Genomic DNA, 23,692 nt, shown 5'->3' on the forward strand with positions numbered 1-23,692 from the left:
GCTAGTACTAGTTCCCTCTAATTGCTTTTAGGTTAGTGAATGCCCTTTCAGTCAGAAATATCTCCTTTTGTTTGCTTCTGATAAATCTTCTTATTCCATAAAGGACTTCTGCTGCATGCAAATTCTTTAATAGGAACTACATCACACAATCGGAATAAATAGGTTACAGCATTATTCCTGTAACTATTTCCCAGAGTTATGCAAAAATATGACATTACACAGACAATCTCTATGATCCAGGACAACTCACTTGCTACTTGGGTCACCCACTCCTGTCTGCCTAGCAAGCAGAGCTGCAGCAGTCTGCTGTATGGAGGCACTGACATCTAGTGGGCTCCAGCTACATTTCCAGTAAAAGCAGCCTAGGGCTAAGGCTGGTCCCGAGGCAAAAGCCGTGGAGGCAGCCATGTTGTAGCACTAGTGCGCTCCCCTTGGGATGCCTTTGGCAGCTGCGGTGTGCCTGGAGCTCTGGGCTCTGTGGTTTTTGGACGCTAACTCTAGGCGTAACCCTAACCCTAGGCAATAAAAGAAACCTAGGGCTAAGGCTGGTCCCGAGGCAAAAGCCGGGGCGCGCTCCCTTCGAGTGGTAGGATTTCCACGCTAGGGAAATCCTGCCTGCCTGCCCGCCTGAGGGGACTCTGCCCGTGCCGCCCGCCCTGCTAGCGACTCTTCACGGCAAAGGCCGCGCCCGGCTCTCAGTCTCCTTCGCCCAGGGCTGGCGGGCAGGCTGACCCGGCCCCGAAGCAGCATGCCGGCTAACCCCGAAGGCCGCCGAGAACGCCGGCATGAAAACACTGCCCTGATACCAGGGCCAGCCCTGACAACCCACCCTACCCCGCCCGCCGTCCCCTTACGCCAGCGTGGGGCGGGCGGGGGCTGGAGCGGGGCGGGTCTGGGGAGGAAGGCGGCCGAGGCGGAACGGGGCCAGGGCAGTCTGGGGCTGGGGCGGGGCGGCCGCCGGCGCCCCTCCCCCGGCCGATCCGGGCCCTGGGCTGACGCCGCGGCTCCGCCAATCGGCTGCGGCCGGGCCGGGCCCGGCACCGCCCCCGGCGGCTCCCACAGGGACGGGCCGGAGCGGCCGCCGCCGCCGCGGGTGCCCGGGCTGAGTCAGCGCCCCCGCCCAACATGAACATCATGGATTTCAATGTGAAGAAGCTGGCGGCTGACGCGGGTACCTTCCTGAGCCGCGCTGTACAGGTACGAACCGCCCTCCCCTGCCGGGGCCCCGCCGGGACGGAGTTCGGTCGGGGCGGCCCCACACGAGGACGCCCCAGCCGGGTCGAGGCCGCGGGTGCTCCGCTGGGCCGCCGCCGCCGGGCCTGGCGCGGGGCGCTGGCCGGGGCGCCGGGCTCCGCCCCGGGGGCCGGGAGGGGCCGGGCCCGCCGCGGGCTCCCAGCTCGGAGGGAGCGCCCGGCCCGGCTGTGCTGGCGGAGGCGAGGCCGGAGCGTTGGCCGGGCGGCGATGGGCTGCTGCGAGAAGTCTCCTCCAGCCGGCCCCTCCGGCCGTGGGCTGGGCGGGCCCGGCGGTTCGGCAGGCGGGCTGCAGTGCAGCAGCCTCGGGGGGCTGCGGGGGTGACACAGCCCAAGGTCAGACGGGCAGAGAGGGGAGAAGGCGCCGGCCCTGGGAGCACGAGATGCGCAGGCATCAACTGCCGGGAGGTACGGCCGGACTTTGTGCATGCAGAGGACAAAGGTGTGTCTCGCCTGAAATAAGCACCTGGGGTTTACTGGCTGCTAGAAACGTGTTCATATCGCTGCCTGATCGGTAAAAATCGAGTTCCCATGCGACACATGAAAGCCCGGTATGTGTCTGCTTAGGCTGTTTGGTTTATTTTACTTTTAGTATCGTTTTTCAGCTGGTTTGATAGCCCATTGTTTCAGATTTGGTCTTCCCCTTTCTTCGCAGTAAGGGCATTGTAACTGTCTTTTGTTCCTTAGCGCTTGTCTTGAGCCGTAATCCCCTTTCCTTATATAATCAAACTTGAACAGATTTGCTGTATGGAGATGGGCATCCAAGCAGTATATAGTAATCTACTTTGGTTTCTTGTGAGTTCTCACTGGGTCACAGTCAGGTTTGGAATGTGGTGAGCGTTGTTATCTAGTCTCGTCAGTCTGATGTATTGCCCTAAATGTCAATATTCAAGCAGAACCAATGATCAGCAGCACAGCAGAGCTCTGAAAATGCAAACTCGTCAAAAAATATTGTTCAAATTCAAATGAAGTTAAAGCAGTCATTATAGCTTCTCTTTGTGGTGGAGGTATTTCCATGCTTCCCCCACTGCTCGTGGCTTCTTCCACATTTACCCCCTTCCAAGACCTGCTCTTCCTTTCCTGCCTCCACTTTCTCTTTTCTTGTAGGACAAGGGAAAAAAAGGAGATGCACTTTCACCCTTCATTGTAAGATCTTGTGATGGGGCCTTGTGATTTCATTTAAGTGTATGTGTGAAATCCAACATTGTGATCTTCACTTAGCAATCTTCACGGTGCTGAGAGGATTTAGGGACATATTAATAAGAAATATTAATAATTTTATATACAAATACTCTTATCTGTAATTAATTATAAAAAATAATTCCACACCTATTTTTACTGTATTGTAAAGAATCTGGACAAAATTTCTGAGAACACCTGGCATAGTTTAAAAAGCCTTTTAAACAGCAGCAGTAGTAGTAGTAGTACATCTATGAATAAATTGCCTTCTTCCCTATACAGCAGCTGAACTTTCTCATGCCTGCAGTTTGCTTTTATGTAGAACTGCAAGTGCCAGAGGCATTTATCAAGATGAGCCTGCTATCAAAGTTGGTTAATCTACATGTGGCAGAAATGCAAACAAACTTGGACAATGCAATTTACTTCTATTGGATTCTATTTCTTACTGGCCACCAAAGAGCTTGTTAAGAATGGAATTGGACAGTCAGAATGCTTTCAGTCCTGTTCAATTCCTAGTTGGTAAATTTGTTAGTGACTTAATCATAAGGCAGGTTCTCCTGAGGATGCCTGACTTGGAGCAGGGGCTGTGAGGGATGGGATCTCTGCTGGAGGAGCTGCTGCTCTGAAGGGGGAGGGAAAGCCCTCACTTCCGCCTTTGCTTGCTTCCCTGACATGAAGTGTGGAGCTTCTCTCTGCCTGGGATTGAAAAACAAACTGCTCGTGGGTTAGTGAGACTTGGCATGAATTTGGTATCAAGTGAAATGAGTTGTCTGATGGATTTATTTAGCTAAATGTTGTTATATTTTCCTTCATGGTCACTAAAAATCACAGCTTGGATGAGAACAGCCGAGGTGGTCTTACTGTTTCTGTAAGGCATAACAGGACATCTAAAGGGTTTATCAAACACTGGTTTGTCCTATTGTAAAAAGCAACTCCCTGCCTCCAAAGAGATAGATTTTACAACTTCCCAAGAAAGTTTGTTTTAGCTTTTAATCCTTGTCTTTAGAAGCTTTCTTTAATGTCCAATTATAATTTAAATCTTCTTACTGTAGTTTAAACTCCCTATTTTTGTCCTGTTTCTGCTGGACAGGAAATATATTTTTTTTCAATATATTCAAGGTAGATTCAAATCAGAATCTGTTTTGTCTTCAGGTTTTACATGAGGATAATTGACAAACAATTACAAAACATACAAGATTGAAGTAATCTTTTAATTTTCTTTATTACCTCTGGACTTCCATTATGGTTAATGTTTTAAAGAACACTGTGCAAAATTGGACAAACTGCTTCACGTGAGAATTCTCAGTACCAAGTTTAGCAGAGGATTTCTTCATAATGTTACAAATTACCTTTCCCATATTTTTCTACCCTTTTTTAAATCTGATAATATGGATGTGCTGGTGAACTTAACAGCTTTCAAATTTGTCCTTAGATTTTTACTGATGACTGGGGAATGGTTATATATTTTAAAACATCATCTTCAAACTAGTATAAGAGACTGTTTTAAATTTGTTCTGGAAAATTATTTCTATGAACTGAATATTTTCAACTTGTTTAACTTGCAGTTCACAGAAGAAAAGCTTGGTCAGGCAGAGAAGACTGAACTGGATGCTCATCTGGAGAACCTTCTCAGCAAAGCAGAATGCACTAAGTTATGGACAGAAAAAATAATGAAGCAAACAGAAGTATTATTGCAGCCAAATCCAAGTAAGGAGCCCTTCAGGTTTTTGTTTTCAACTTTTGAATTAATAGATATGCCAGTGTAAGTCTTTACTTCAATAGCTATTGCATAAGGAATGACTAAATACAGCAGTTTTAAAATTTGAAGGCTGCAGTTATGGAAGGCACATTTTGAAGAGCTGGTAAGAATTGGAGTCACTGCCAATTGCTGATACTTCCTGAACCTTTCAAATGGGGAAGACTTTATACTGAGCTTTTTAAACTGTCATATTGGTTCCATATTCTGCTCGGTCTCAGGTTGATTGGATTTTTGAATTGTTTAATGTTTAATTGAATTTCCCATTCTAATTCCAGATATCTTGGATAGCTGTAAGAACTCTGAACTTCTTTCTGGGGTAGATACAGTGGCTCAAGGAACTTCATTACTATTTAATTGTTTAAACTCTCTGCACAATACTAATCTGCTTGGAGCAGGCAAGATGAACTAAAATACCTGTCTTTAACAATTCCCTTACTGATCAATTAGCGCCCTACTTGAGCAATACAAAAAGTGTCAAATATGATTTCATCACTGTTGGGTCTCTTACTGTAACAGCAACAGAAAAAAAAACATGGGCAGAAGTAATGAAGTTTTATGGTGTGTTAATTTTATTTGTTTCTGAAATTGCTGCTAGGAGTAGTAATGTTGAGGACATCAGTTTCAGACTCATCCTACACTTGTATTAGGGTTTAGAGCTATAGGAATTTGCTTAATGTATAGATCTAGATTTTAAGTCAAGACCTGGTGTCCAGTCAGTGGGTGAACTACTTCACTGAAAAAATCTAAACCTCCTTTGGGTTTGCTCAAATGATAATTTTATAAAATTGCTATTACTTCTGCACTGAAAACAAATGTTCTCCTTGTAATGACATACTGAGCTAGGATTTATTAGTAAAGGTAAATCATACACTGCTAACACTTCTCTAATGCCAAATGGATAAATTCTTTATTACAGAGATGTTTGAAGTATTACTTTGGAAGTGTGTTGCATCTTTTAGTTCCATAAGAGCAGTATTTTAAAAATAAGCCAACTAATCTTGTGGGACGGATGCAGCAGAACTTGCAGAAAATTCTAGCTCAAGTTTCTGCTTTTGTCTAGGCCAGAGGAAATAGCTGTCTGTTTCATTTAATTCAATATTTTAGTATCTCTTGAACTTCTTCAGAAACTTGTCAACTTTGACTATTGAAGCACTGACTGGAGGCTAGTGGAAGTGTTTACAGAAGTTTCAGTGGAAGGATGATATATAGTAGTGTCTCAGTTCTGCTCTCCAGTCCATTTTCTTATGGCTAAAAATACTCACCATTGAGCAATGATCTTGGTGAATGTAACTTCAGCTGTTTGCTGGCCTACTTGGAGAGGTATCACATGCTGCAGGGAGCTGCTTTTGGTGCTTGTTAATGGAGTGACCCTGTTTGGGGGAGGAAAAATCACTTTCAGTCCCATTTATAATTGTACCTATAGATCAGACCCATGTAATAGTCCAATAATTTTAGATTACTTTCCAGTTGTTTTGTGATTTAGTAAAAAATAAATATTATTGCTTGAGTAAAGAAAACAAATAACTTCTGATAATTTCTGGTTCACTCTTGCTGCCAGGGAATGTGCTGATACCCATAATTGTCTGTCTTAGATTAATTTGTGACCTCCATGAGAGAGTAGTTATTTAATCCACTGCTGTTGAAAGTTGTCTAATTAACAAGTAGTATTAAAGGGGCAGGTTTGTTCACTGGAAACCTTCTTTGTGGTTGTCTGTACTATTTTGGCTGAAATTAGTTCTTATTGACTGTATAAATAAAGCCAGCTAGGTGAGAAATGAAAGCAGTTGGTCACAGAAATTGGGTATTGCATCTGAGGAGTTTGCTTTTTCAATTACAGAGTCCCTGGTTAGGTGTGTGAGGCCTTTCCACTGAAGAAGCTCCCTGTGGCTTAGTATTGTGATAGATGGGTAGTAATACTCACATAGTCTCAACAAGTTTTTCTGATAATTTTATTGCTCAGACTAAGAAAATATGAGAACATGAAATGAAACATTTTCTAATAACTTTTAATGGTTTCTTTCAGAACATTTCAAGGGAGCATGGGAAGGAGGATATAATTTCTGGGGCTATTGAACTTTCAGAATATCTTAATAAGAACTTAGAGTAGTTGATGAACTTAATTCCTACTGCAAATTGTAGTTAACATTTTTTTTTTCTGGAGGGGGAACAAAAGACTGGTTTTTTAAGAAGTATTCTGTTATTGCTCTTACTGTGGAGACTTCTGATCAAAATTCTGAAAAGCTGTATAACAATGCTAATGGAGAAGAGAAGTACACATTTTCACGTTCCCAGATGGCTCTAGGAAATACTTGAACATGGCCTGGCAAACATGGAACATGGTCAGTTTTCAGGAACAGCATCTCCAGCCTAGCATTGTTCAGTTAATATTGAGTTTAGTGGCTGGATTTTGGAATTCTTTTTTTGTGTTCCTTTTTCTTGTTTGCTTGTTTCCCTTTCTAAACTTATGCTTTAAATGACTGTAATTATTTCAAATAAATGTTTTTAGATGCCAGAATAGAAGAATTTGTCTATGAGAAGCTGGACCGCAAAGCACCAAGTCGCATGAATAACCCAGAGTTACTAGGCCAGTATATGATTGATGCTGGGAATGAATTTGGCCCAGGAACAGCCTATGGTAAGAAGTAAAAAAATGCACAGATACAGGCTTTTTAACAATATAAAAATGTATTTCTTGTCATCCTCTAGATAAAACTGTTGGATGACATTTGTGTCAGTTTGAGTTGACTTGCTGTGTTACTGAGCATTAGGAGATCAAAACTAAAATTTCAAGTATTGCTCAGTTAATGTGCAAATGCATATTTAGAAGTTTAAGTAGATGGGGGTGAGGAAAAGCATATAATTTTCCAGTATCTCAAGCTTTTTCCTTGCTACCAACTACTCCTGTCTTAAGAACGTTGTGTAGGAGATGAAGTTGTTGGATTAAAACAAGTGGGTATGATGTCCAGTCCTGAAATAGATGTTCACTATGAAGTTGCCATAATATGTGGTCTCATTGAAATCTTGCCTTGGCCTGTGATTGATTATAATAAAAATGATTTGGCTTGTTGTTTGTGTGAATGTTTATTTTGGTGTGGGGTTTTTGTTTGTTTTTATGTTGGGTTTTTTTGGTGTTTAGTTTTGGGGGGGTTGGAGTGGTTTTTCTGGGAGGGGGTTGAGATTTTTGCACATTATTTTCTTTCTTTTGAAGGCCCTTTTCATGGCATTGGATTGTTTTTCAAACTGCTGGCCTAAACTTTCCTGACTGTGACAACCTGTTTTGTTAACCTCCTGCCTGAACAATATGATTAACATATTTTTTCCTTTGCAGGAAATGCACTCATTAAATGTGGAGAAACACAAAAGCGAATTGGGGCAGCAGACAGAGAACTCATTCAAACCTCTGCTATAAACTTTCTCACTCCCCTAAGAAACTTTATTGAAGGAGACTACAAAACTATTACTGTAAGTTGAATTGTACATTTTTCAGAATTTCACACATTGTAAATGTCAGTCTTCAAAATGTAGTAGTAGATAATGGTGCACTATTACTTTCCTCCAGGTAATACAGACAAAATCAAGTGAAACTTGTGCCTTTGGAGTATTTTCTGGTTTTTGCTGAGGTAAAAACAAGATAATGATGAAAACATTAGTTTGGTAACTATTGTTCTATAAGAAGTATGCATATTGAGCATAAACTGTATGGGAATAATTAGGATCTAATTCTGCCTCTCCAACTGAAGAACTTTTATTTCCATGATACTTCATTAAAAGCCTTTCCAAGTAGACAGTCTTTTGCTTGTGTGTGTACTCATTCTCACAAACTAACCTAACTGACTTTCAGAAAGAACGTAAACTGTTACAAAACAAAAGACTGGATTTGGATGCTGCAAAAACCAGACTGAAGAAGGCAAAAGTTGCAGAAGCTCGAGCTGCAGTAAGTAGAGGGCTTTTTTTCCAGTTGGTCCATAACTTTCAGATGGATTGATACATATTTATCAACTTGACTGCTTGGTTATGTTTCCAGTCCTGGCTTCTTACCCTGGTTGTTTTTCTAGGTACTTTTGTAAGAAATGCCTTAGTGGAACACAAGGAAACAGAAGTGAGTTACTGATCAAGGTGTTAGTCTTCTACTTTTAAATATTCCATCAAGTTAGACTTACTCTCTTCTTGTTCTATAGTAGATCAGCCTATATTGTCAAAAATTAATTGATACAACCTGCCAATATGGGTGTAAATACAAATACTTGAATCTCTGCAAATGTTGAAGTGTGGGTGTGAAATGTGTGCTTTCAACTGATGAGCCTATCTATACTTAACTTTGCTCTGTCAAAAATACTTGTGGTTTCTCTTTATGTATTGCTTACTATTTTACACCACCAAACAGAGGTGAGACACTTCAACTTGGATGACTTGAACCATTCTGATTCCATCAAAAAATGCTTATTCAAGGAAATTAAATTGAAAAAGAAGGTTACTGCTTTTTAAACTCTTAAAATGCTCTAAGTGAAGGAATGGACTGTTGACTGTATGTAGTTTCATCAGAGTATATTTGCAGTATTTTCATAGCTATCTTTTGACTTCTTTCCTAAATATTCATCAGTTAATGACGGATACTGATTTCTCCTGTGAGGGTTAATGCAATAAGCGTCATGCAAATAAAGAAATCCAGTTAATTTAAATACCCAGGGACAGTGTACATGATGGAGAGGCAGAAGGACTGACAGATTTTGCCGGCTTTTCAAAATGGGTGTTTGTCCTGAAGGATCTGAGACATTGTCTTCAGCTTTGAAGTGCATCTTTGCAATGACAATCCATCTAAAAGCCAACATGATCTCTACCTGACAGTTCTGCTCTTGTGTGTCAGTCCATGTCATGCACACTGTCCTTCTGTATTTAAACTATCTGTATTTCTAAGTCTGTGCATGCATTTTCCCTTGTGCAAATTCTCTGCAAAAAGAGTCACTTCTCTATTTGTCAAGCTTTCCTAATTTGTAAGATTAACTATGGAGAACAGAGAAGGTTTTGATCAGCAAGCAGTGCAATTTCGAAGCAATGGATAGAGGAGCATTGGATAGTAAACTATTCCTTTGCTAGACTTTGTTCAGAGTTAAGTTTAAAAAAGTGGTTTTATTATTAGCTTCCTTTATGATATGGTAGCAAGTATGGACTTTGCTTTCTAAAGCAATGACAGTTGTTCCCCTTGATCCCATGTATTCCTACAGCAAGTATGCAGTTTTATGCACATAATTTAGTGCTGGAAGAGCATGAAGCCCTAAACCTCTTCACTATTTTGCCTATACTTTGCTGTCAAAATGTAATTAAAATTAATGTGCATGTGTAAGAAGTATCAGATTGTAGAATGCCAGCAGAAATAACAAAATTGCAGCTCTTCTTTATCCTCTGCATTGTATAAGTGAGAACCTACCTGGATGTAGGTGTGATGCAAATGGGTTAGATTTTGTTGGTTCCCTTATTTATAAAGGAAGAAACCTAACAAACAGGGCTGGACTGATAGGTTAGTGTAGTGTATTGAGCTATGACACAAATTTTTATGCTTTACTATTTTCTGTGACAGGTTAAAGTGCTAAATTTTATCGACATGTGATTACATATTTTTAGAACTGGGAAAAATAATTTGAAAATTGCTTGTCCTATGCTTACTGTACAACTGAAACAGCTTAGTTCAGTATTAATAATCAAAATCTAAACTGTTTTATTTATCTATATTCTCTTCACAATCTTGTTTCACTTAAACTTGCAATGCTTTGTGCTGATAATCTATTTACCTGCTATATTTGCAGTTTTTTAACTTGCCTTTGTTTTTTATCTATACGCTTAAGCAACTAAACATCTCTCAGCCTGAAGAGAATAACATTATGGTAAATGTCTCTTACATGCTCAACTTGCTGCATGTAAAATGGCTAAAGGTTTGTTGGCCTCCTGTGTTCATTCATTTTCCGGTCAAATGTTTCCTCTTGCTATCCAGCTCATTTTGTTGTTTTCAATTTGAAAATGGATTTGTGAAATGCACTAAATAGACTTATGTCAGTACAGCATTGGATATTATTTTTATCAGATAATTTCTGATAATTTGAAATACACAGTATTATATTCTAATTTCTGTGATTTTTATGAATGTAAACTTATTATAAAAAGGAGTTAATTTTTCACTTCTGAAATTATTTTCAGCTATTAGAGGAAAGAAATTATTGAGTTTTCCTATCTTTTTAATATGAGTAAAAGTGAATTATGTGAAACAGACAGGAATATGTAGAAATTATTCCCTTCATTCCCACATTCCCAAGCAATGTGTTACAAAGAACTGCAGCTGAATAATGTCACGGGAGTTAATGGCTCAACTTAAAGTACAATGTGTCCTAAACTTATTGCAAAGGCTCCCTAGTGCAGCTGGTTTTAGCCCTGTAGTTGTGAAAGTGGAAGAGAAAGGGATTAATTAGTCCTGTGCAGCATAGACTGTGCTGTCCAGCCTGTCCTGGCTGGGGTTTGGATCTGCACAGCATATTGGAGCTCATCTCAATTTAGTGTTCCAGATTTCTCTGCTGTGATCAGATAAAAAAAATGAGCAAATAAACTTGTTTGTTACAGTTTGCTCCTTCAACCTTTATACACATTTCTTCCTACTCCTGATTGTGTCATCATCTTACAGTGGCAGAAGATGAAAATTAAAGAACCACATTGCAAGAGGGAATTGGAAGAGCAAGCTGAAGTAATTAACTTTTAGACTAAAGCCCTTGCAGTTCTATGATTTTGCTGTGCTGCTTGCTACTACTCTAATACTCAACGTGAGATACCTCTGTAGCAGTTTCAATTAAATTTAGATTTCAGTCAAAGTGCTTGTGAAATAGAAAACTGGTAATGAAATTAGCAAGAGAAAGCATTCATCTGTTTCAGTGTGAAAATGAGAATAACTTTCCATAGTTTTCCATTATTATAACACACTAAGGTAACTTAAATTCCTCCTAAGGTAATTTGGTTTGTCTGATTCACGTCATTTTTTAAAGTAGTTATGTCTTGTGTTGTAATAGCTTGTTTTAAGTAGATTCTTGTAATACATGAGTTCTACAAGTCACACTCTCCTCAGTATCTAACTTCTTTCATAGAGGTAATGCTATCCACATTCATAGTAGACTCATTGTGTATGAAGGGCTTTGGGCAACTGACTTGTAGCACTCCTGAAATCCCTGTGAAGTTCTGAGGACAGGAAAGTACTTCAAAGCCAAAGTGTGATTATATACTATAATAGAGTGCCACCAATGTCTAAGTTTGTATGTTTTTATTTTCTCCTCCCCCACTCTTAATGCTGACTAGATATGGGCTGAGGAAGTGACAAAAGTAAGTAAACAATTTTAAAATTGCAGAATTCTGAAATCATAACTTGTGCTGGTCTACTGTAATAAGGGATATTACATGTTGTTGATTTCAGTCTGATGCTGGCAGCCTGAGGCATTAGATCAGAGTACACTGGGCCCCTCCAGGGCCTGTCAGGTTTCAGTGGCAGAACAATGCCTGGGGTTTGTTTTATAGTAAGCTGTTTCTGGCTGTCAGTACCAGTACCAAATGATTCTCATGAGACAAGATACAATAGACTACTACAGGACTTCTCTCAAAATTTACTGATATGATATCCTCATCAGAACAAGCTTATTTGAAACTTTTCAGAAATATTTGGATCTAGTATGATGTTCAAGTTTTACCCAGAACATGGAGCACCTCACCTTTCTCCCCAGTGTCACTAGATCTTCAGCAGCCTAAGTTAGGGGGTAGGCACATCTGAGAAGTGCACCTGCCCTGAAAGCTGGTTTGGAAGTTTAGCATTAGCCTTGGGATGGGTGTTGCAGCCTGCTCTGTTGTGCCACCCCTTGGCCAGGGACAAGCTCAGAGGAGCTAATGGGCTGTTGGGCAGTGGCTGCTGTGGTGCCCTGAGAAGGGCCATTCATTTTTCATGGGCTCACTGCCTCTGACAAACCAGCATTGGCAGCAGGCTGTGAGGGGCTGTGCTAGCAGGGAAGGGAGGTTTTCTTACTGGATTTCTGTAGAGGAGGGGTAGTTAAAGTTATGTCAATAGAAGGAGAGCAGGGGCTTTGGAGTATGGTTTCTAATGGGGAACTAGCTAGGCAGGTGTGGGAGGTGTAGGGAGAAGCTGGGACATTTCAGCTTCAAGTGAAATCTTGGGAGTTGTGGGAATTGCTCTTCCAGCTTTCTGTGAGTTGTGGTGCACACAGGTGAGGATGAGTGTGAGTTCAGAGGGAAGGAGGCATTTAAAGTAAAAGGAGGGTTAACTGTAAAAGGAGGATGAGGTCAACTTTGATCCTAAAGTTTGAGAATTATTTAATGAATTAAGTAAAGTAACATTTGGAAGCAGGAAACCTCTCTGCTGGTCCTATATTGGGGAACAAATGGCAGGGAAAGAATACTGCTGTATTGAAAACTAATCTTGAAGCAATTTGCTTTTCAGAGACGAGAACAAGCAATTTTAAGGGTAGCAAAATTTAACAGATTATGTCTTGGAAAGAAGAAATACTACAAAGTGTTAAACTATATAGCATAAAGAAGACAAAAAACTTTAGCTTCTGTAATAAATTATGTAATTCAAGGTTCTCTTTTTAATGTAGTGTATAAATAGCAGAGACTGTTGAGAAGAAATGACAATATTATGTACTGCCAGTGGAGCAGTAATCCATCCCCATTTCTAAAGGCAATCTGTCCTTCTGTGTTTGAGAGTTGGAGGAGGAGATTCATAAATGTTTTCAATTTAAATATAAGCTTCCCAGCAAAAAATTCAGGCCATCCAGTCATCTCTGGCTCAGTTATGGGAGTTTTTTTGAGTTAGAATAAAAGATGTGCGTGGTGGCACAAATGACAAACTTTCTTCAGTTCAGCTTCTTCTAACTCTGTATTTCAGAAGGAATATTGACTACTAGGCACAGCTGTATAATCCACTACCAGTGTTTTACTCAAAGCATGTCTGGTAAAACAACATTAGCAAGGTCATTTTATTTCATATGCTTTTATGTGAGTTGTCCCTTCACTGCAGGATTACACAGTATTTCTAAGGGGTCCTGTGCTCCTGTGTGAAATCTGGGGAGATTTTTTACATATGAATACTCAGATTCAAAACATGGGGCATATTCTGTAATTGCAGAGCAAGTATGATTTTGAGGGATCTTCATGAGACAGACCTAGTGAGGCCTTTTAATGATCCTAAAACCACAATACAGCTGCACCTGCGAAGTTTACGCTTGTGTTTTTGAGCTCTTCACTCTGTTCAGAAATAAAGGTGATCAGGGCATAAACTCCCCAGATTAAAAGTCAGTTGGTTTTCACCTTTACTCCAAGCTGTAGAATAGATGTGCTGTCCTGGTACGGTTCACTTGGCAGTACTGAAAATAGGGATGGGCAAAGCTCATTAACGACATAATTCAGTTAATGTTAATCTCTATAAAACCAGTACATTGGGCTTTTGTAAATATATTATAAGTCACTCTGTACTAAGTTAATATGTGTTACCACGTTACCTACTTTTCCTTTCTTTTACAGAAAGTAGTTGATTTGCTAGAATGTTGTTGAAACAAATATAATTATTTTGATGGATATGTCCCCTTCTAAGTTCCTGTTCTCCTGTATTTACTTACCTGACAGGGAGACAGAAACACGTTAGCAACTGCTGACTTCAGAGAAGCAAGAGACAAAGCTGTTTCTGTCCAGATAAATTATTTACTTATTGCTTTGATAGGTTTTTAAAATAAAATTAAAATGTTGCTTTTCTTCCCCTCTTGGCTATCAAATTAGCTTTTTTCATCTGTTTGTTCTTGCATTTCTCTCAAAGACTGACAGATAGATTTCACTGCTGCTAATTCAAATTTAATCAGAAAATTCCAAGCAAAGATTCTTTCCTCAACCAACTTTGAAGACCTAATTAATTTGTAACTTGATACAAACACTGCTATCTCAGTTGTGAGTAGGAGGCACACAGTTCTCTTTAGGAACTTCTTCAGTGTTTAATTTCTGTGTAAGCTCTTCCAGTTGCCATGACTTTCAGGTAACTGTGTCATTCTTCTGTGCTCTTTTCTGAGGTTCCATGTGACTTTTCATACTGATTAACATTAGCTGAGTGGAAGAGCAGGATGGTTGCAAACACATAAAATGCTTTTGAAACCGGTGTTTTACCTGGTATCACCTCATTTTTTTCACCTGGTACCACCACAGTTTTCCTGAAAATATATTTCTCCTTTCTGAGAATAATAATTGCTGCACCTTGGACCTATTGTAGGTTTTTGCCCTTGGGTTTGTTTTTAGAAACAAGGTACTAAATGAATATAAGCATTGAGGTGAGGTAAACCAGATTCCAGGCTGAGGACATTCTGTCTTGGAGCAATGAATCTTAGAGCACATATTCTGTATATGTGTATTTAGTGTAATTTGTTTCTTCCCTCCCCAGAAAAAAGTACTCTAAAGTAATTTTAGCTGTGCTAGATTGAATTAATTTAAAACTTAAAAATAATTCAAAATTTTATGTAACAGGGAATAAATTTGAATTATTGAAATATGAAACTTGTATTACATCATTTTTATAGAGATTTTACTCTAATTGTAGCACCAAGTGTTAGAACATTTTGTATAGTTCAGGTTTATTTATTTCGAAGACTCCTTGATTACAAGCTCCAGAAATAATTGTAGTAGTTTGGTGGCCAGTATAAGGCATTGCATTATGAGATATTCTGGTGAAACTTCATATCAAAGATCTATGTACAGCTGATTGCTGTGCAGTTACATGGCAAAAATAATGTCAGATTTACCCTAAATTATTTCATCAGAGACCTGTTCAGCTGATCTATAGAAAAAAATTACATTATTCTTGGCTGCCATTGGTATGCTGACAAAACCCCTTGGTGCAGACGTGGTTGTGCCAGCGAACACTTGATTTGTTATTGTGAGAGGTGGGGTAATAATGCTGGCAGAGAAATGCCTTTCTTTTGCATATGCAGTAGGTGTCTGATAATAAGCTGCCTGCTGTGTACACAGGGCCTCCACGTTTCTGAACCCAGAATGCAATTACAGGTTTTGCCTAGTAAAGGTCTGCAAAGAAAAGCCCATTTCAAACACCTAATTCAAGCATTTGTGTGAGCAGTTTGCATCAGGTGGGACTGTTGCAGTGGGCAGGTGTGGCACAGAGCACTGTAGCAGTACCTGATGTGCGTTCTTGCCTTTAGTCCGAACAGGAGGTGCGAATCACTCAGAGTGAATTTGACCGTCAAGCAGAGATTACCAGACTGCTGCTGGAAGGGATCAGCAGCACACATGTGAGTACCCAAAGGGTGTTGAGGAGGAAAGGCAATATCACCATTATCAGGTGCCTTCTAAAGAAAGCTGCTGTAAACTACTTGGGAACTCTGGTCTATGAGGTTTCACTTCAGTGCATTAAAGCATCAAACCACAAGGGTTGGGTTTTTTTTAAATTCTAATTTAATATTCACTGAATTTAACTTTACTTTCCCATTAACCTTCAGAATGCAGAAGTTTTCATTTTCATTCTTTATACCCAGCTTCCTATTCATCAGATCAATTGAGTGTTGAGACCATAAAAATGTTTACTCAAGTATGTTAATTTTTATGACATTTTATTCTGTTTGCCTGGTAAATCCAGGCACTGTGCCTATCTGGTGTTTATCCCTATGTGCCAGTGTTGGCATTAGCACCTGACCAGGTGCCTACTCCTTCTAATGCACCTGTGTGCCCTTGTGGACTGAACTCTTGAATTCTTTGCTGTGTTACAGGCACATCATCTCCGCTGTCTGAATGACTTTGTGGAAGCTCAGATGACCTATTATGCACAATGTTACCAATATATGTTGGATCTCCAGAAACAACTTGGAAGGTAGTAATACTGTATCAACTTCAGGAAAAAGCTGTTTTTAATAAATGCTTATTAATAGTAGGAAAATGTAACTGAGAGAACAGTGGTGGACACACAGGCATGCTGGACTGAAAGGAAATGTATCTGTTCTCAGGTAATTAATGTGTAATTACCAAGTGCAACTACTTCCCTAAGCCTACACACAGCACTAAGGCTTTTTGAGAGTTGATCTATTGAGATTTTATATATTGTGTAGTTGAGGAAAGTAAGCTCTTGGTAACCTCATTAAATATGACAAAAAGAAATTTCTAGAGATTTGTTTGTAGTCTCAGTTGTAGACTCAGTATTTCAGTTGTCTTATGCTTCATGCTACTAAACCACTGTGCAATGTGGGAAGAGTTTTTATACTTCCTATAAATTCCTGTTGCCTCTTAATTTACTACAGGTCATTATCTGATTTTCTGATGAAGCCCTGTTCTCCACTCTTAACTGAGTTGCCAGCATAGATAGGTTATAGGGAGAAATCTACTTCATCCTGTCTCTTATCCAGAGCACACGCAGTAGAATGAACAAGTTTGTCTTGTTTCATGGATTTAGCATTTTTAAAGTAAGAGAAGAAGCTGACATTAGTTTTTGCTCTTAATCCTTTTTCTGTGATGGGTGGGAATGTAGAGATCCACATACTTACATGTCATAAAGTTTCTCTATTCTGATTCTTCACAATTCACCCTTTCTTAGAGTTACACAGATCATGTTGTTTATATGAGTGTATGCACTGAAGAATTGTCTGTACTTAAAAGTTTACTCTAGTGTCTGTTCTAGGTAACTGTCTCTGAGGTATCTGTGTTTATGTTTTCCCTGACAAGGAAGTAAAAACAAAATTGTTCTTGAGTCTTGCCCTTTTCCTGACTTGCAACTTCCTGTGGCATTTGATTTCCTCAGTTTGTTTAAATGTGTAGTTTAAAGATTTTTTTTTTAGTCTTGAAAAAGACTAAACTCCTAAATTGTAGTTTAAAGTGTTTAAAATTTTGATCCAAAAAATGCTGCATCTTTAAAGTTACCTCACAGTCTAATACATTCCAGATAGTCAACTATAAAATGTGGTAACACACAAATACAAGTTATGGAATTGAAAGCTTGAAAACAAACATTTACAATATTAAGGAAAAGCAACTATTAAATTAGAAATAGAGTGAAATATATTACACGACTATTTTTAGAGGATATTTTAAAAATGTGTACTTTTATCCTAGTGTATTTATCAAACAGAAGGTCTTAAACATAATACCCTTATTCTAAGGAAGAACATGTTCCTCTCTAAATTCTGCTTTAGGATGTACAGCTTGTGCCAGAACTGCTGTTTTTGTTTAAAATTTGTGTAAGTTGCTACCAGGTATAAAGAAAGTGTATTTGAAGAAAATATTGCCTTTAGGACAGGAGAAAGGTACATCTTTATGTGGCTGAGATCTGATCAGTATTTTTAATAAAATTACTATGACTGGTAGAAAACCAAAAGCATGGAAGCTTTGCAAAATTCTAAATGCCTCTAACAGTGAAATGAAATTTCCCTGCCTATGTGGATTAAAATAGTTATGGTATTAAGTCTTGGGTGTGTCTTTCCTTCCTTGTGCAAGGAAATCTGACTGAAGCATCACAGAGCACTGGGACAGGGTCTCAGTTGTGCTCCTTGCTTCCATTTATAGGGATGTGGTGTGTAGCCCTTGCAGTAAATTAGCAGATGAGTAGGTTTGTGTTCTGTGCTCCTGAGGTTTTGTGGGCACATACAGACCAAATAAACAACTTAGGCAGCTCAGCTAGGTGTGGGCTGTGCTCTGTTGGTTAACACGTAGTGCTGAGTTACACAGCTTTTCACACATCTAAGAATGGTATTGTGCAATATTCTCACATAAAAGCCAAGAACTGTGAAGGATCTGAGTTTTGTTTTGAGGTTGTTGATGGACCAGAGGCATTCAGCCTCTAAGTGAGATCAGTTTGCTACTTAAAACAGAAACCTGGTTCTCAGAGGAGATGCCTATGATGTTTTACCTGGGTCAGAATCTAGGGCATACACCCCTTCCTGGTTCCAAAGCTGAGCACTCATCTTCCTGGTGTACTCTCCAGAAGCAACTGTAAGGAGGGTGGGGGGAAAACTTGTACTCAGTTCTCTTTATACAAATAGACATATTTTTATGGATGTTTCTCTTCAAGGCAGCACCAGCTGCTTATCTCTGTACTGCCTTCCCCTCCTGTGAGGCCAGATTGATTCTTTAAATCAAATCTCCCTTTTTTCTTGTTTTCAGTTCCTCAGTATGAACTAAACAAATCTATTTCAAATATTCTGGTACTCTGGCTGCTTTTTTCCTTCCTGATAACTGCTTTTGCTCTGAAGTTTCTCAGCTTCCCTGACAGACAAATGTTAACTGTGGCATAATTTTTTCAGATTATCTATTACTAGTATCTTACTCTACAAGCTGTGAAACTCCTGTTACTCAAGCATTCAAAATAAAAAACCCTGAACCAGACAATCTCTGTATAGCTGAAGCCTTCCAGCAAAATGCCTTACATATGGCTTTGCCAAAGGAGTGAGACTTAATGCTCCACTGATTGACAGACTGGTTATAAAGTTTTGGCTTTCTGTTCCACTGACTGTACAAACCAGTGACCCTTTGAACTGAGCAGAATAACTTACAGGTAATTACTGTGTTAACTGAGAACAGGTTTAGCAGTATATTGAACAGTCATTTAGCAATATTGAGAAACAGCTGATTGTCATTTAAAACTAAATCCCTCTGGTTGAATGCCAGCTAATCATGTAATAAATACATCATGAGGCACAGCTGAGTTATACCTACAAAAATGTTGGGTTTGGTTTTGACTCCCTTTATTTTGCTTGTTGGATTTGTTCAGAGAACATGATGAACTAGTTAGAAAAACTAATCTAGCAAATGAGAAAAAAAAAACAAAAATATTTGGTGGAGTTGCCTTCTCGGTGAGTTGAACCAGCTCTTTATGATCAAGTGGGGTCAAGGTAAGCCACAGGGAAGTGGGACTTCCTCCTTTGCACAGTAGTAAGCTGCTGCCTAAATTCAGAACAGCTTCCTGAAAGTCTTCCCAATTTTTACATGCAATTTGGTCTGACTGTCAAGGGGCTAGTGCTGTCCTCCATACTACACTGCTGCTCTCTCCTTTTAGTCAGATACAATTGTGACTGCAAGATAAACATGTTTAAAAAGCTGTTCTCATGGAAAGTTGTCTTCCTGATTTTTGGTTAGTTCAGATTGTTGAATCAAAAGCAGCAGATTGCTAGATCTGACTCAAATGGTAGAGAATGAACATCTGTGCTAAAAAGGGGTACAGGAGTGGGTCTGCCCTGTTTGGTGGCACTGTGCATTTACTGGGTTGAATGTAGTGTGAACCTGGAACCTTGTGTGCAGGACTGCTGCAGCTGTTACAGGTATGAGCTGCATTGGTTCCACTATATATTGTCACATGAACCAAAAATTAGTTGCTGCATTGATGGGTTTAGTTTTTGCCTGCACCAGCTCCCTAAAAGCAGCTCCTCTTATGATCATAGGAGCACCAATACTGCTGCAGACGTGGTTAGGAATATACTGGTCTGGATTTACATGGGTACAGTTGCCACTGAGCTGCACCTTCAGAAAGAATCTGACTGGGGTGCAAGAGGTGGAAAGGGATGAGGCTGTTTTCTCATGGGTTCATATGCATGGTATGGATAGATCCTCCTTATGTCAAAGAGCAGGCACATGAAAGGAGGGGGGAGGCAGTATGCCCAAATCCCAGATGTTAATGAAGAGGCATCCATGTAGAAGGACTGAAGAGGGAAGTTATGTGTGGGAGTTCACTGGTCAAAAGAATGGAAGGTAATGCAACTCCAGTTCCAGGTCGTCATGACTCAGTCTAATTCCTAGTGCTGGCCCTTTTTTACTGCATCAGCTCTGTCACTTTTTAAAACCTGTGTTGACCTACTCTTTAAGGTGGAATCCAGATGGGTGTTAGAACCAAGTAAGGCAGCAAGGGGACAAGAAATTGTTACATCAGCTGCTAAATAACTGAATTTAGTCAGCCACAGGACTGCATCCCAGAATGTGGGGCAGAGTGACATGAAATGTTCTCAGAGCTCATCATTGCTGGTCCGTTCTTCCTACCCCACTGCCCCACAATCTCTTGCTGCTTTGCTCTCCTTTTTGCTCCTTCCATTTTTCAGTCATGTTATTCTGTGCTTTCCCTTGTATCTGTTCTGTCACTCAGAACAGTTCTTTGTGGCTGAGCTCATTAACTAAGTAGGATATTATACACTTTTTTCTCCTCTTTTTCAGTAAGGTTAATGAATTTAATTGACTTCACGGGAGGGTCTGGCAAGCGCTATGGCTGGCACTGAGCAAGTAGCAGCCTGACCCAGAAATGAGGAGCTTAGGTTGAAATAAGTTCATTTTTTAGTGTAAAAAATATTTTTTGCTTTACAGCTTGAAGTTAGCTGAATCAATGAACTGATTTAGATTACAAAAATAGTTGTGTGGTTTTTTCTTGCTTTCAGAGGGAGGCTGTGGTTTTAAGTTGTATTATATTGCCCTATTTTGGTTTGTCAGCACAATCTTTTGTGTAACCACATAATTGAGGAATGAGCAGGAGGAGGTGGAGGCTACTTTTCCTGGCAGAGCTGTCAAAAGAAATGTTTATCAAAGTACAGTCTGAATTAAGTTTGACCAACAGTGCTTTCTTGGTTTTGCCTTTTTTAAGAGACAAATATCCAGGGTTTTTTAAGGTGACAGTATTCATTTAAAATTATATTGATTTGATTTATGCTACTTTTCAGGAACAAGTATCTTTATTTATGTTATAGAACTCTTAGTGCTGCTCTCTTACTTCTATCTACTGCTGTTTATTGCTGATAAAAATAAGAGTGCTAATTTAGGCATGGGAGCATGTATAATGCCCTGTGTAAAACAGATTAATTCAGAAGTATTTTCTTTTTTTTTTGTCCTCTTACAGCTTTCCATCTACTTTCCTCTCTAACAACAATCAGTCTTCTACAACTCCTGTGCAGAGTGTTTCCTCTCCCTCAGTCTTGGCCTCAGCCTCTGCTTCATTGCCTTCAGTAAGCAATTCAATGGTTACTTCAGGCCTCAGTGAACTGAAGTCATCAAGTGGCAGCAGAAAAGCAAGAGTTCTCTATGATTATGATGCTGCAAACAGCAGTGAATTATCTCTACTTGCAGATGAGGTAAGAGTTTTCTATGTACCTTAATTATTTGAAAGTAAAATGGGAATGTTTGTGAGTAGCCAGTTGAGATATGCTGCATCAAAAAGTCTGTGCAGGTGATGTTTTAAAAACTAAATTTCATTAATACCCTTGGAGCATTGTCCTGTACCTATGTATCCTAATATTCTGTACTGAGAGCCAGCATGTGTGACACCATCTTAGCTTGCAAGAACATTTGCTGGACAGTCAGGATGCAGTTCTGCTGACTACTTTTCACCACACCTTTAGCACTATTGTCAATATGATTAGTCTTTCAGACATTGACTGTTGCAATTTGGGAAGAATATGAAAATACAACTACTTCTTGTTTTGGTGGTGAAGGTTGTGCTGTGTTTATTCCTGTTCTAGTTCAGTTGCAGTTGTAAATCAGAGTCTATACAAAGAAGATGGAGATAGATTGTGAATCACAGTGCATTCACCTGGTAATGTGAATGTAGCTTAATGCTGAAGAAGAAATTGAAAAAAGAATATTCAGGATTTTTGGGTATTTTAGTGTGCATTGCTTCAATATTTTTATTTGACTTTTTTCTTGTCTAGAGAGTGACTTAGATAGAAGCTGTGAGCTTGGAATTTCTGTGAAGATGTAGCACATCAACACCATCTGTCTTTCTATCATGTACTCCACAGAAGTTTCTTTTAGGCTGCCTATTAAGGCTGAGGGTGAATACACAAGTTAAAGCACAATAGAAAATAAACAGTAATGAATAGAATTTCAACAAAAAAAGGTACTTTAAAATATGATACAGTGTCTACTCTTTTCCATGGACCCATGGAATAATTTTTATGAGCATTAGATTATGTTCTCTGGATGCTCATATTAAATTCTCTGTTTAACCTGGTTAATCTCAATTCCAAGACAATGGGAATCACATGTAGATAGACTGTAACTCTCTTTCCTGCAAATGAAATTTATAATAATGTCTTTCTCTTTCTGTAGGTGATAACAGTGTACAGTATCCCTGGCATGGATTCAGACTGGCTGATGGGTGAAAGGGGAAATCAGAAAGGCAAAGTGCCTATTACTTATTTAGAACTGCTAAACTAAATGGTTGGCCTGAATAGAGACTGTCCATTATGGCAACACCATATTTATATACAATTAACGTTATGTAAGCAGGTTTCTGTGTCTTCCATGTTACTGTCTTGAGGGACAAATACCAGCCATTAAAAACTGGCTTTTCTGCCAGCATGGTTGCACGGTCAATACTCTATTCAAACTTAATGTGTTTAAAGCTTTTACTTCATGTGCCAAGAACGTTTCCTACAGATTTGTTTCTACTGAAGTTTTCACTAATACAAGCTTCTACTTTTGAGTAATCTAGATTGAAAGCAGGAGGTACTGTTTTCTACTGAAATTTTTCATTAATGGCAAAGCTTTTCTTCACATAAAATAAACTTATTGTGAACTGATGCAGGTGTAATGCACGTTATTTGAATAACCAAAACCAAATGTGACACATAAACCATGTGGTTGTGTTCCCAACACTTGAGGAGCTCAGATGTGCTGAGGCACACATGGCTTCTGCTGAGTGTCTTGTGCATTTAGTCACCTCTGAACAGTTAAGGCAAGTTCCCAGTATGCTGAGATTCTAAATTGCACATAGGTGGATTGACACCAAGTAGGGACATACAATTCTGACTGGATTTTAACCTTGCCTTGTATTTTTTTCATTTAGTTGCTTTCCAGAAAAGAGACTAATTCAGTTTGATTAGTAATTATAAAAATTCTTTCAACTGCAAATCAGCCTTTATGTTAAATTAAGCACTGCATTTTGCTAAGCAAATATGCACTGTCTCCCTACATGTAAGTAGTTGTATAGATGAGCATACAATTGTTCAGATTATAGGTTGTAATGAAATTCTGCATCCCCAATTCTTATGCAACAGTTTATTGTCCTGTTCTAATTAGATTCAATTAGTGTTAGGCATTTTGCTTTGCAAGAGAATCTCCTTTCAATGCAGGAAGGAAAAAATGTTTTGAATCTGAAAATGGTTTTATGAAAGGTAGTATTATTTGTAAATAAAATAACATTTTCCTGAACTCTGCACCCTTTAGCATTTCATAAGTAGCATATTTTTAAGGCTCGAAAATTATTTTAAAAGTGTAATTAAAGGGAATCTTCCTTTCTTTCTTCTACCTTTAGTTTCAGTGTAGTTAGTTAAGTGGGTTGCACTTGTAGAAGGAAACTCTGTCCATTGAGAAGGAAATTCTTCTCCATGCTGATCATGCAACGTTACCAGGAGTCCACTTTAGCTGTCAGGGAACTCTGGTACCAATGCTTAGCAAACTGCTTCCGATCAGCAACTTTGTTTGCAATGACATTTCCTTAACAAATCTCTAACATTGT

At 39.4% G+C, this 23,692-nt stretch overlaps 1 protein-coding gene across 3 annotated transcripts; it reads left to right on the top strand.

Annotated features, from left to right (window-relative positions):
• The first annotated feature begins 993 nt into the window (after window positions 1-993).
• On the top strand, window positions 994-22,754 carry SH3GLB1 (SH3 domain containing GRB2 like, endophilin B1). 3 transcript variants are annotated; one of them, XM_014263826.2, is made up of 11 exons: window positions 994-1,197; window positions 3,995-4,136; window positions 6,695-6,823; window positions 7,517-7,650; window positions 8,030-8,122; window positions 10,029-10,115; window positions 11,518-11,541; window positions 15,420-15,509; window positions 15,984-16,084; window positions 21,074-21,305; window positions 22,282-22,754. In XM_014263826.2, exons 1-11 carry the CDS (start codon window positions 1,126-1,128, stop codon window positions 22,387-22,389), a joined length of 1,212 nt encoding a protein of 403 aa, XP_014119301.1. In that variant the 5' UTR covers window positions 994-1,125; the 3' UTR covers window positions 22,390-22,754. The 3 variants fall into 3 exon arrangements, with proteins under 3 accessions (XP_014119301.1, XP_005482174.1, XP_005482175.1); XM_005482117.2 differs by having other exon boundaries at window positions 996-1,197; window positions 10,029-10,067; XM_005482118.2 differs by lacking the exons at window positions 10,029-10,115; window positions 11,518-11,541 and having other exon boundaries at window positions 1,000-1,197.
• Window positions 22,755-23,692: the final 938 nt, after the last annotated feature.

Source organism: Zonotrichia albicollis, chromosome 8 (assembly GCF_047830755.1).
Source record: "Zonotrichia albicollis isolate bZonAlb1 chromosome 8, bZonAlb1.hap1, whole genome shotgun sequence".
NCBI classification, from domain to species: Eukaryota; Metazoa; Chordata; class Aves; order Passeriformes; family Passerellidae; genus Zonotrichia; species Zonotrichia albicollis.